Source organism: Numenius arquata, unplaced genomic scaffold (assembly GCF_964106895.1).
Source record: "Numenius arquata unplaced genomic scaffold, bNumArq3.hap1.1 HAP1_SCAFFOLD_1425, whole genome shotgun sequence".
Lineage (NCBI taxonomy): Eukaryota > Metazoa > Chordata > Aves > Charadriiformes > Scolopacidae > Numenius > Numenius arquata.
The window spans coordinates 6,192-19,252 of NW_027415043.1; the positions used below are offsets into that span (position 1 = coordinate 6,192).

Below are 13,061 nucleotides of genomic sequence, written 5' to 3' on the forward strand. Positions count from 1 at the left end.
CCTCCCGAGGGGCTTAATTACCCCCTCCCCCGTGACTAATTACCCCCCCCGGTGATTAATTACACCCCCCCACGCTCCCATCTGCCCCTCCCCAGGATTAATTAGCCCCCCCGGGATTATTGACACCCCCCCCCCCGGACTAATTACCACCCACCCCCCGAGGACTAATTGCCCCCCCAGGGCTTAATTACCCCCCCCAAGGGCTTAATTACCCTCCCAGGATTAATTACCACCCCTGAGGTCTTAATTACCCCCCCAGGGCTAAATTGCCCCCCCCGGTCTTAATTACCCCCTGGAGGACTAATTACCCCCTCAAGGGCATAATTACCCCCCCCAAGGGCTTAATTACAACCCCCAGGTCTTAATTACACCCCCCAAGTCTTAATTACACCCCCCAGGGCTTAATAACCCCCCAAGGGCTTAATTACCCCCCCAATATTAATTACCCCCCCAAGGGCTTAATTACAACTCCCAGGTCTTAATTACCCCCCCCAAGGGCTTAATTACCCCCCCCAGGTCTTAATTACCCCCTCAATTATCCCCCAAGGGCTTAATTACCCCCTCAATATTAATTACCCCCCCCGAGGACTTAATTACCCCCCCCAGGTCTTAATTACCCCCCTGAGGACTAATTACTCCTCTTGAGTATTAATTACCCCCATTAATTAGCAGGATTTCCCCCTTTATTAAAAAGCCCCTCCCCCACCCCTGGCCCCGCCCCCAACCCCCACCGGGGGGGGAGGGGTGACACGAGACCACGCCCCCCTCCGCCCCCCCCCCCCCCGCGGCGGTGACGTCACTTCTGCTTGGGGGGGGGCCTGGGGAGAGAGGGGGAGTGTGTGGTCACGTGACCTGCCCAGTATGGCCCAGTCCCCTCCCAGTCCATCCCAGTCCCCTCCCAGTCCCCCGCAGTATATCCCAGTCCTCCCCCAGTCCCCTCCCAGTACATTCCAGTCCATCCCAGTATATCCCTGTCCCCTCCCGGTTCATCCCAGTATATCCCAGTCCCCTCCCAGTCCCTTCCCAGTATGAACCAGTCCATCCCAGTTCATCCCATTATATCCCAGTCCCCTCCCAGTTCATCCCAGTCCCCTTCCCAGTCCCTCCCAGTATATCCCAGTCCCCTCCCACTCCCCTCCAGCCCCCTTGAGTCCCCTCCCAGTCCCTCCCAGTACAAACCACTCCTCTCCCATTACAAACCAGTGCCTCCCAGTCCCCTCCCAGTCTATCCTAGTCCCCTCCAGCCCCCTTGACTCCCCTCCCAGTCCATCCCAGTCCCTCCCAGTCCATCCCAGTCTCTCCCAGTCCATCCCAGTCTCTCCCAGTCCCCCCCCGGTCCCCTCCCAGTACAAACCACTGCTCTCCCAGTACAAACCAGTCCCTCCCAGTCCATCCAAGTCCCCTCCCAGTCCATCCCAGTTCCTCCCAGTCCCCTCCCAGTACAAACCACTCCTCTCCCAGTACATACCAGTCCCTCCCAGTCCCATCCCAGTCCCCTCCAGCCCCCTTCATTCCCCTCCCAGTCCATCCCAGTCCCTTCTAGTCCATCCCAGTCCCCTCCCAGTCCCCTCCAGCCCCCTTCATTCCCCTCCCAGTCCATCCAAGTCCCTCCCAGTCCCCTCCCAGTACAAACCACTCCTCTCCCAGTACAAACCAGTCCCTCCCAGTCCCATCCCAGTCCCCTCCAGCCCCCTTCATTCCCCTCCCAGTCCATCCCAGTCCCCTCCCAGTCCCCTCCAGCCTTGACTCCCCTCCCAGTCCATCCAAGTCCCTCCCAGTCCCCTCCCAGTACAAACCACTCCTCTCCCAGTACAAACCAGTCCCTCCCAGTCTATCCTAGTCCCTCCAGCCCCCTTGACTCCCCTCCCAGTCCATCCCAGTCCCTCCCAGTCAATCCCAGTCCCTCCCAGTCCCCTTCCAGTCCCCCCCGGTCCCCTCCCAGTACAAACCACTCCTCTCCCACTACAAACCAGTCCCTCCCAGTCCCATCCAGCCCCCCTTCATTTCCCTCCCAGTCCATCCCAGTCCCTTCCAGTCCATCCCAGTCCCCTCCCAGTCCCTTCCAGTCCAATCCCAGTCCCCTCCAGCCCCCTTGACTCCCCTCCCAGTCCATCCAAGTCCCTCCCAGTCCCCTCCCAGTACAAACCACTCCTCTCCCACTACAAACCAGTCCCTCCCAGTCCCATCCAGCCCCCTTCATTTCCCTCCCAGTCCATCCCAGTCCCTTCCAGTCCATCCCAGTCCCCTCCCAGTCCCTTCCAGTCCATCCCAGTCCCCTCCCAGTCCCCTCCAGCCCCCTTGACTCCCCTCCCAGTCCATCCAAGTCCCTCCCAGTCCCCTCCCAGTACAAACCACTCCTCTCCCAGTACAAACCAGTCCCTCCCAGTCCCCTCCCAGTCTATCCTAGTCCCCTCCAGCCCCCTTGACTCCCCTCCCAGTCCATCCAGTCCCTCCCAGTCCATCCCAGTCTCTCCCAGTCCCCCCCCGGTCCCCTCCAGTACAAACCACTCCTCTCCCACTACAAACCAGTCCCTCCCAGTCCCATCCCAGTCCCCTCCAGCCCCCTTCATTTCCCTCCCAGTCCATCCCAGTCCCTTCCAGTCCATCCCAGTCCCCTCCCAGTCCCTTCCAGTCCATCCCAGTCCCCTCCCAGTCCCCTCCAGCCCCCTTGACTCCCCTCCCAGTCCATCCAAGTCCCTCCCAGTCCCCTCCCAGTACAAACCACTCCTCTCCCAGTACAAACCAGTCCCTCCCAGTCCCCTCCCAGTCTATCCTAGTCCCCTCCAGCCCCCTTGACTCCCCTCCCAGTCCATCCCAGTCCCTCCCAGTCCATCCCAGTCTCTCCCAGTCCCCCCCCGGTCCCCTCCCAGTACAAACCACTCCTCTCCCACTACAAACCAGTCCCTCCCAGTCCCATCCCAGTCCCCTCCAGCCCCCTTCATTTCCCTCCCAGTCCATCCCAGTCCCTTCCAGTCCATCCCAGTCCCCTCCCAGTCCCTTCCAGTCCATCCCAGTCCCCTCCCAGTCCCCTCCAGCCCCCTTGACTCCCCTCCCAGTCCATCCAAGTCCCTCCCAGTCCCCTCCCAGTACAAACCACTCCTCTCCCAGTACAAACCAGTCCCTCCCAGTCCCCTCCCAGTCTATCCTAGTCCCCTCCAGCCCCCTTGACTCCCCTCCCAGTCCATCCCAGTCCCTCCCAGTCCATCCCAGTCTCTCCCAGTCCCCCCCCGGTCCCCTCCCAGTACAAACCACTCCTCTCCCACTACAAACCAGTCCCTCCCAGTCCCATCCCAGTCCCCTCCAGCCCCCTTCATTCCCCTCCCAGTCCATCCCAGTCCCTTCCAGTCCATCCCAGTCCCCTCCCAGTCCCCTCCAGCCCCCTTAACTCCCCTCCCAGTCCATCCAAGTCCCTCCCAGTCCCCTCCCAGTACAAACCAGTCCCACCTGTAGACGCCCACCACCACGGCGTGGTCCCTCTCGTAGGGCTCCAGCGTGAGCTGCTCCTGGGGCTTCATCTGCTCCCCCGCCATCTTCCGCACCTCCCCCGCAAACACCGCCTCGGGGGGGGCCGTCGAGTCGATGCAGTTGGCCTGGGGGGGGGCGGAGGGGACAAGGGGGGGGGGCTAAGGGGGGGGGACAACCCCTCTGACCCCCCCCCGGGGGGAGATTTGCCCCCAACTGGGGTAATTATGGGGGGGGAGGGAGCAGAAGTGGGGAGGAGGGGGGCAAAAAGGTGGGGGGGGAGGGGTGAGAATTGGGAAGGGGAGGGGCCAAGGGGGGGAGGGGATGGAGGGGTGAAGGGGGGGGGCTGGGGGGGGGAAGCCCCCCCCGGGGAAGATTTGCCCCCAACTGGGGTAATTATGGGGGGGAGGGGGGAAAAAGTGGGGGGGGAAGGGCAGGAAGTGGGGGGGGAGGGGTGAGGGGGGGTCAAGGGGGGGGGACACCCCCTCTGACCCCCCCCCGGGGGGAGATTTGCCCCCAACTGGGGTAATTATGGGGGGGAGGGGGCAAAAAGGGGGGGGGGAAGGAGGTATGGGGGGGACTGGGGGGCACTGGGGGGATACTGGGAGGAAATGGGGGGGTACTGGGAGGAACTGGGGGGAAATGGGGGGGTACTGGGGGGACTGGGAGGAAGTGGGGGGATACTGGGGGGAACTCAGAGGGTACTGGTGAGCACTGGGGGGATACTGGGGGGGAACTGGGAGGAACTGGGAAAGTACTGGTGAGCACTGGGGGGGAACTGGGGGAAACCAGTGGGTACTGGGGGGGAACCGGGGGGGTACTGGTGAGCACTGAGGGGGATACTGGTATGTACTGGGGGGGAATGGGGGGGATACTGGGAGTTACTGAGGGGGAACTGGGGGGGTACTGGTGAGCACTGGGGGGATACTGGGGGGGATGTGGGGGGGTACTGGGGGGATACTGGTGAGCCCCAGTGAATACCGGGGGACACTGGGGGTTACTGATGGGGACTGGGGGGGTGGATACTGGGATGATACTGGGGAGATACTGGGGGGGCGGGGACGGGACTCTGGGGATGCCGGGGGGATACTGGGAGGATACTGGGCTATACTGGAATGTACTGGGAGAGGTCACCTTGATGGAGATGACGAAGTGGCCGCCGTTGCGCAAGAAGTTGTGGGCGTTGAGGGCCACGATGCGGGTCTGGTCGGGCTGGGCCACGTCGGCGAAGATGACGTCCACCATCCCTGGGGGGGGGGAGGGGGGGAGAGGGGACACCCCAAGGTTGGGGAAACCCCGACACTGGGGACACCCCCACCCAAAGCCACCGAGACCCCCCCAAAACGTCCCCAGAACCCACAACTACGTCAACCCCCGCCCTGAGATACCTCCAGGGGCCTCCAGACCTTCTCCTAAAGCTCCAAACCACCTTGAGGAACCTCAAAACCTTCTCCTGGATCTTCTCAAGACCATCAAGGTCTTCTCCAAAACCACCAGGACCCACCAGAAACGTCCACAGAACCCAAAACCATGTCAAAATCCCCTATGAGATACCTCCAGGGGCCTCCAGACCTTCTCCTAAAGCTCTAAACCACCTTGAGGAACCTCAAAACCTTCTCCTGGATCTTCTCAAGACCATCAAGGTCTTCTCCAAAACCACCAGGACCCACCAGAAACGTCCACAGAACCCAAAACCATGTCAAAATCCCCTATGAGATACCTCCAGGGGCCTCCAGACCTTCTCCTAAAGCTCCAAACCACCTTGAAGAATCTCAAAACCTTCTCCTGGTCCTTCTCAACACCATCAAGGTCTTCTCCAAACCCACCAGAACCCACCATAAAGATCCCCAGAACCCACAACTACGTCAACCCCCACCCTAAGAAACCTCCAGGGGCCTCCAGACCTTCTCCTAAAGCTCCAAACCACCTTGAGGAACCTCAAAACCTTCTCCTGGTCCTTCTCAAGACCATCAAGGTCTTCTCCAAACCCACCAGAACCCACCATAAAGGTCCACAAAACCCACAACTACATTAACCCCCACCCCGAGATACCTCCAGGGGCCTCCAGACCTTCTCCTAAAGCTCCAAACCACCTTGAGGAATCTCAAAACCTTCTCCTGGTCCTTCTCGACGCCATCAAGGTCTTCCCAAACCCACCAGAACCCACCATAAAGATCCCCAGAACCCACAACTACGTCAACCCCCACCCTAAGAAACCTCCAGGGGCCTCCAGACCTTCTCCTAAAGCTCCAAACCACCTTGAGGAACCTCAAAACCTTCTCCTGGTCCTTCTCAAGACCATCAAGGTCTTCTCCAAACCCACCAGAACCCACCATAAAGGTCCACAAAACCCACAACTACATTAACCCCCACCCCGAGATACCTCCAGGGGCCTCCAGACCTTCTCCTAAAGCTCCAAACCACCTTGAGGAATCTCAAAACCTTCTCCTGGTCCTTCTCGACGCCATCAAGGTCTTCCCAAACCCACCAGAACCCACCATAAAGATCCCCAGAACCCACAACTACGTCAACCCCCACCCTAAGAAACCTCCAGGGGCCTCCAGACCTTCTCCTAAAGCTCCAAACCATCTTGAGGAACCTCAAAATCTTCTCCTGGACCTTCTCAAGACCATCAAGGTCTTCTCCAAGGCCACCAGGATGCACCGTAAACGTCCACAGAACTCAAAACTACGTCAAGAAAACCCTGAGATGCCTCCAGAGCTTCTCTCAAAGCTCCAAACCACCTTGAGGAACCTCAAAACCTTCTCCTGGACCTTCTCAAGCCCCCCAAGGTCTTCTCCAGGCCCCGAGACCACCCCTGGGGACCTCCTGGTTGTCACCCACCGATGAGCATGCGGTACTTGTGGGGGTGTCGTGCATCCTCGATGACGGGGATGATGTTGGTGCGTTTCTTGGCCACGTTGATGAGGTCCCGTCCCGAGCGGTGGGAGAACTCCACGGCATAGACCAGGCCCTCCTGGGGTGGGGACAGGGAGGTCACCACCCGTGGGGACACAGGGCCACCACCCACGGGGACACCCCCAAGGGACAACACCTCAAGGGATGAAGTGCCACCACCCATGGAGACCATCCTTGGTGTCCTCAGGGTGGAGAACATCTCCAGTAAGATGGGGCCACCACCCATGGGGACATCTCTGGGGACCTCGAGGTGGGGGACATGAGGCCACCACCCATAGGGCCATCCCCAAGGGACAACACCTCAAGGGACGAGGTGCCACCACCCATGGGGACCATCATTGGTGTCCTCAGGGTGGAGAACATCTCCAGGACGCGAGGCCACCACCTATGGGGACACGGGGCCACCACCCATAGGACAACCCTGGGGACCTTCAGGTGGGGGATGTGAAGCCACCACCTACAGGGACACATCCCCTCACCCCGGGACCCCACGGTGATGTCCCCATGAGGTCTCAGTGCCACCCCCATGTCCCCTTGTCCCATGATGACGTCCCCAAATCACCTCAAGGATGTCCCCAAGCCCACGGAGATGCCACCTCCAAGTTGTCTCCAAGGGTTTGGAGATCCCATCCTGGTGTCCTCTCACCCCCGTGACCCCACGGTGACATCCCCAAGGGGTCCCAGTGCCACCCCCGTGTCCCCTTGTCCCATCACCCCATGGCGATGTCCCCAAAGGACCTCAACAATGTCCCCAAAGTATGTCCCCAAAGTATGTCCCCAAGCCCATGGAGATGCCACCTCCAACTCATTCCAAGGCCTTGATGACCCCGTCCTGGTGTGCCCTCGCCCCGTGACCCCACGGTGATGTCCCCAAGGGGTCTCAGTGCCACCCCCGTGTCCCCTTGTCCCATCACCCCATGGCGACGTCCCCAAAGGATGTCCCCAAGCCCATGGAGATGCCACCTCCAACCCATCCCAAGGCCTCAATGACTCCATCCCGGTGTCCCCTCACCCCGTGACTCTCCCCGCGACGTCCCCAAGGGGTCGGTGGCCCCATGTCCTCACCGGTCCCACGATGTCGGCCACATGTGACACCGTTGTCCCCGAGGCCGCCCCCAGGTAGAGGACCTTTGCCCCCGGCCGGATGTGGATCTGGTCGATGCCCCCCAAGATGGCGGCCGCCAGTTTGGAGCGAAAAGGGTTCCAGGCGCGATACTCCACTTTGGTGTCACCTTCCTGGAGACAAGGACACCAGGGAACACCAGCTGTGACATCCCATGGACACTACGGCCCTCCCAGTGCCACCAGAGCCACCTCCCAGTGCTCCCAGTGCTCCCAGTATGGAGCCTGAGAAGGTCCAAGTAAGGCCCTCAACCTTGGTGTCACCATCCTGGGGACAGGGACACCACACGACACGTCACCCACCAGCGGTGACATCCCATGGACACTACGGCCCTCCCAGTGCCACCAGAGCCACCTCCCAGTGCTCCCAGTGCTCCCAGTATGGAGCCTGAGAAGGTCCAAGTAAGGCCCTCAACCTTGGTGTCACCATCCTGGGGACAGGGACACCACACGACACGTCACCCACCAGCGGTGACATCCCATGGACACTATGGCCCTCCCAGTGCCACCAGAGCCACCTCCCAGTGCTCCCAGTATGGAGCCTGAGAAGGTCCCAGTGATGTTGTCCACCTCTCCCAGTCTCTCCCAGTTACCTCTAATCTCATCCCAGTCCGTTCCTAACCTTGTCTCAGTCCATTCTAGTCCTTCCCAGTCCCTCCCAATTGGTCTCTATCCCCTCCCAGTCCCTCCCAGTTCCATCCCAGTTACCCATATCTCTTTTCTAGTGCCTCCCAGTCACTCTTTAACCCCATCCCAGTCCATCCCAGTGCCCCCCTAACCTGCTCCCAGTGCCTCCAAGTCCCCTCCCAGTCCATCCCAGTCCCTCCCAGTTACCCATATCTCCTTCCCAGTCACTCTCTAACCCCATCACAGTCCCTCCCAATGCCCCCCTAACCTGCTCCCAGTCCATCCCAGTTACCCCAACCCTTCCCCAGTCCCTCCCAGTTGCCCTCTATCCCCTCCCAGTGCTCCCTTAACCTGCTCCTAGTGCCTCCCAGTTACCCCAACCCTTTCCCAGTTCATCTCAGTTCCCCCCAGTTCCATCCCATTGTCCTCTACTCCCTCCCAGTCCCATCCCAGTCCCTCCCAGTCCCCCCACCCCCTTCCCAGTCCCTCCCAGTCCCCTCCCAGTCGCCCTACTCCCTTCCCAGTCCAGTCCCTCCCAGTCCATCCCAGTCCCCTCCCAGTCGCCCTACTCCCTTCCCAGTCCATCCCAGTCCCCTCCCAATCCATCCCAGTCCCCCCTACCCCCTTCCCAGTCCATCCCAGTCCCTCCCAGTCCCCTCCCAATCCATCCCAGTCCCCTCCCAGTCACCCTACTCCCTTCCCAGTCCATCCCAGTCCCCTCCCAATCCATCCCAGTCCCCCCTACCCCCTTCCCAGTCCATCCCAGTCCCTCCCAGTTGTTCTCTATCCCCTCCCAGTCTCCTCTCAGTACTCTCTAATCCCTCCCAGTTGCCCTCTATCCCGTCCCAGTCTCTCCCAGTTGTTCCTACCCCCTTCCCAGTTCATCCCAGTCCCTCCCAGTCCATCCCAGTCACCTCCACCGAGATCCTCTTCTCCCCGTACACCGACTCCCCGGGCACCAGGTTCCGGGTGACGAGAGCGTCCTCCTTCCCCCGGCAGATGAACACGCCTGGGGGCAGCGACCCACGGCTGCCCCATAGATCCCTCCCCTGCCCCATAGATCCCTTCCCCTGCCCCACAGATCCCTTCCCCTGCCCCACAGATCCCCCTCGCTGCCCCACAGATCCCTTCCCCTGCCCCACAGATCCCCCTCGCTGCCCCACAGATCCCTTCCCCTGCCCCAGAGATCCCCCCGCTGCCCCAGAGATCCCTCCCCCTGCCCCACAGATCCCTTCCCCTGCCCCACAGATCCCTCCCCTGCCCCACAGATCCCTTCCCCTGCCCCATAGATCCCTCCCCTGCCCCAGAGATCCCTTCCCCTGCCCCAGAGATCCCTCCCCTGCCCCACAGATCCCTTCCCCTGCCCCATAGATCCCACTCACTGCCCCAGAGATCCCTTCCCCTGCCCCACAGATCCCTCCCCTGCCCCACAGATCCCTCCCGCTGCCCCACAGATCCCTTCCCCTGCCCCATAGATCCCTCCCGCTGCCCCAGAGATCCCTTCCCCTGCCCCACAGATCCCTCCTGCTGCCCCACAGATCTCTTCCCCTGCCCCATAGCCTCCCCCACACCACATCCCTGCCCCATAGCCCCCCCCGCCCCACATCCCTGCCCCACACCCCTGCCCCATAGTTCCCCCCTGCCCCACACCCCTGCCCCATAGCGCCCCCCCTGCCCCATAGCCCCCCCGCCCCACACCTCCACCCTACTTCCCTGCCCCACACCCCTGCCCCATAGTGCTCCCCCTGCCCCACAGAGCCCCCCCCACCCCACACCCCTGACCCACACCCCTGCCCCATAGCCCCCCCTGCCCCACATCCCTGCCCCACATCCCCCCCCACCCCATATTCCTGCCCCACATCCCCCCTACCCCTGCCCCACACCCCCGCCCCACAGAGCCCCCCCCCCTGCCCCATAGATCTGCCCCATAGCGCCCCCCGCCGTACCTTGGTGCCGATGCGGCTCCACCGTCACTTTCTTGCCCCCCCGGAAGCCGCCGCGGCCGCCCCGCCCCCCGCGGGAGGGGCCTCCTCTGGACACGCCCCCTCGGCCACGCCCACCGCCCCCTCGGGCCCCGCCCCTCGGGAACGCCCCACCTGCGGAGGGGGGGAAGAACTGGGAATGGACTGGGAGTGATGGGAAGGGGGGGGGGGAATTGGGAAGGGACTGGAGTACTGGGAATGGGGTGGGGGGAACTGGGAATGGACTGGGAGTACTGGGAATGGGGGGGAACTGGGAATGGGGGGAGGGGGAACTGGGAGTACTGGGAATGGAGACTGGGAATGGGGGGGAACTGGGAATGGACTGGGAGTAATGGGAACGGGGTGGGAGAGTGGAACTGGGAAGGGACTGGGAGTACTGGGAATGGGGGGGAACTGGGAATGGGGGGAGGGGGAACTGGGAGTACTGGGAATGGAGACTGGGAATGGAGGGGAACTGGGAATGGACTGGGAGTAATGGGAACGGGGTGGGAGAGTGGAACTGGGAAGGGACTGGGAGTACTGGGAATGGGGGGGAACTGGGAATGGGGGGAGGGGGAACTGGGAGTACTGGGAATGGAGACTGGGAATGGGGGGGCAACTGGGAATGGACTGGGAGGACTGCGGGGGGAACTGGGAATGGGGGAGGGGAGGACTGGGAACGGGGGGGAGGAACTGGGAGAGGGGACTGGGAGTACTGGGGGGAACTAGGAACAGGGGGGAGGGGGAACTGAGAGTACTGGGGAGACTGGGGGGAACTGGGAATGGGGGGAGGGGGGGACTGGGAGGGGACACTGGGGGGGGAACTGGGAGTACTGGGAATGGGGGGACTGGGAATGGGGGAGGGGGAACTGGGAGTACTGGGAGGGACTGGGAATGGGGGGGGACTAGGAATAGGGCAGGGGGAGCTGGGAGTACTGGGAGGACTGAGGTGGAACTGGGAGCGCTGGGGGGAACTGGGAATGGACTGCGAGTACTGGGAATGGGGGGGACTGGCAATGGTGGAGGGGGAACTGGGAGTACTGGGGGAAACTGGGAATGGGGGGAGGGGAGGACTGGGGGGGGTAGTGGGAGTAATGGGGGGAACTGGGAATGGAGGGAGGGGGAACTGGGAGTACTGGGGGGAACTGGGAATGGGGAGGGAACTGGGAATGGGGGGAGGGGGAACTGGGAGTACTGGGAGTACTGGGGGGACTGGGAGGGGGACTGGGAGAACTGGGGGGGGGACCTGGGAGGGGGGACTGGGAGGACTGGGAGAGGGACCTGGGAGGGGGGACTGGGTGTACTGGGAGCACTGGGAGAAGGGACTGGGCATACTAAGGGCACTGGAAAGGGAAACTGGGAGTACTGAGGAGAAACTGGAGATACTGGGAGAGAGACTGAAGGGGGGAACTGGGTATACTGGGGGCAAACTGGTGGGCAACTGGGCGTACTGGGAGTTAACTGGGCACTTGGTGGGGGGAACTGGTCATACTGGTGTGGGGAGTGGGAAGGCAGCTTGGCCATACTGGGAGGGAGAGGGGATCAAACTAGGCAGACTGGGAGGGGCACGGGGCTCCCAGTAAAGGTGGGACCGGCCATACTGGGAGGGACTGGGAGGTACTGGGAGACTCACCTCGGCCCCCCCGGAACCCGCCGCGGCCGCCCCTCCCCCCGCGGGGGCTGAAACCTGTCAGGAGCCGCCGTCAAACTGGGAGCAACTGGGAGCAACTGGGAGGGAGCCCAGTAACCCCCCCGCCCCCCCCCCAACCGGGGCTCCCAGTATTCCCAGTTTGGGCCCAACCACCCCCACCCTCCCTCCCAGTTGACCCCCCCTCTCCCTCCCACTTGCCCCCCAGTCCCATCCCAGTTACCTCCCAAAACCTTCCCAGTTCCCACCAGTCCATCCCAGTTGTCCTCCAGTCCATCCCAGTCCCTCTCCAGTCCTTCCCAATTCCCACCAGTCCCTCCCAGTAACCCCCCGTCCATCCCAGTCACCCCGCAGTTACTCCCAGTCCTTTCCACTCTCCTCCCAGTTCCATCCCAGTATATCCCAGTGCCCCCCAGTTACCACCAGTCCATCCCAGTCCCATCCCAGTCCATCTCAGTGCCCTCCCAATTCCACCCCAGCTCCCCCAGTGCCCTCCCAGTCCATCCCAGTCTATCCCAGTTCCCCCAATCCCCTCCCAGTCCCCTCCCCAGTCCCTCCCAGTATATCCCAGTGCCCCCTCGTCCCATCCCAGTCCATCCCAGTGCCCTCCCAGTCCCCTCTAGTCCATCCCAGTATATCCCAGTCCCTCTCACTTGCCCTCTATCTTGTCCCAGTGCCCTCCCAGTCTCTCCCAGTCCCATCCCAGTGCCCTCCCAATCCCCTCCCAGCTCCCCCAGTCCCCCCGAGTCCATCCCAGTTCCCTCCCCAGTTCTTCCCAGTATATCCCAGTCCCCCGTCCTATCCCAGTTCCCCCCGTCCTATCCCAGTTCCCCCCGTCCATCCCAATGCCCTCCCAATCCCCTCCCAGTCCCACCCCAGCTCCCCCAGTCCCTCCCAGTCCCCCCCCGTCCCATCCCAGTCCACCCCAGTTCCCTCCCAGTCCCATCACAGTACATCCCAGTTCCCTCCCAGTCCCCCCACTCCCTCCCAGTTCATCCTAATACCCTCCCAGTCCATCCCAGTCCCATCCCAGTACATCTCAGGTCCCTCCCAGTTGCCTCCCAGTCCCTCCCCAGTATATCCCAGTCCATCCCAGTTCCCACCTGGCCTCATCCCGCCGCTGTTCCACGCGCTCCGACCTCGCCGCCGGAACCGGAAGCGCCTTTCGACAACCCCCACGGCCCCGCCCCTTCCCGGGCATCGCGCATGCGCACATCTCTGCCCGACGCCTCGGCTCCGCCCACAACCGGGCGGAAGTTCCGCCCCTCTCCCCCGCTAACGGGGCTGCCCCGGGTCCTAGTGCCGCCGGTCGGCGGCGGAGC

General features: G+C 62.4%; 1 protein-coding gene across 1 annotated transcript; it reads right to left on the reverse strand.

Annotated features, from left to right (window-relative positions):
* Window positions 1-796: 796 nt before the first annotated feature.
* On the reverse strand, window positions 797-12,901 carry FBL (fibrillarin; the record flags this gene model as incomplete). The annotated part of the gene is made up of 9 exons (XM_074167441.1): window positions 797-818; window positions 3,445-3,590; window positions 4,597-4,709; window positions 6,307-6,439; window positions 7,447-7,617; window positions 9,045-9,139; window positions 10,077-10,226; window positions 11,725-11,778; window positions 12,843-12,901. Coding segments are annotated over 9 exons (943 nt in total), but the record flags the coding sequence as incomplete, so codon positions are not given.
* Between the last annotated feature and the right edge of the window lie 160 nt (window positions 12,902-13,061).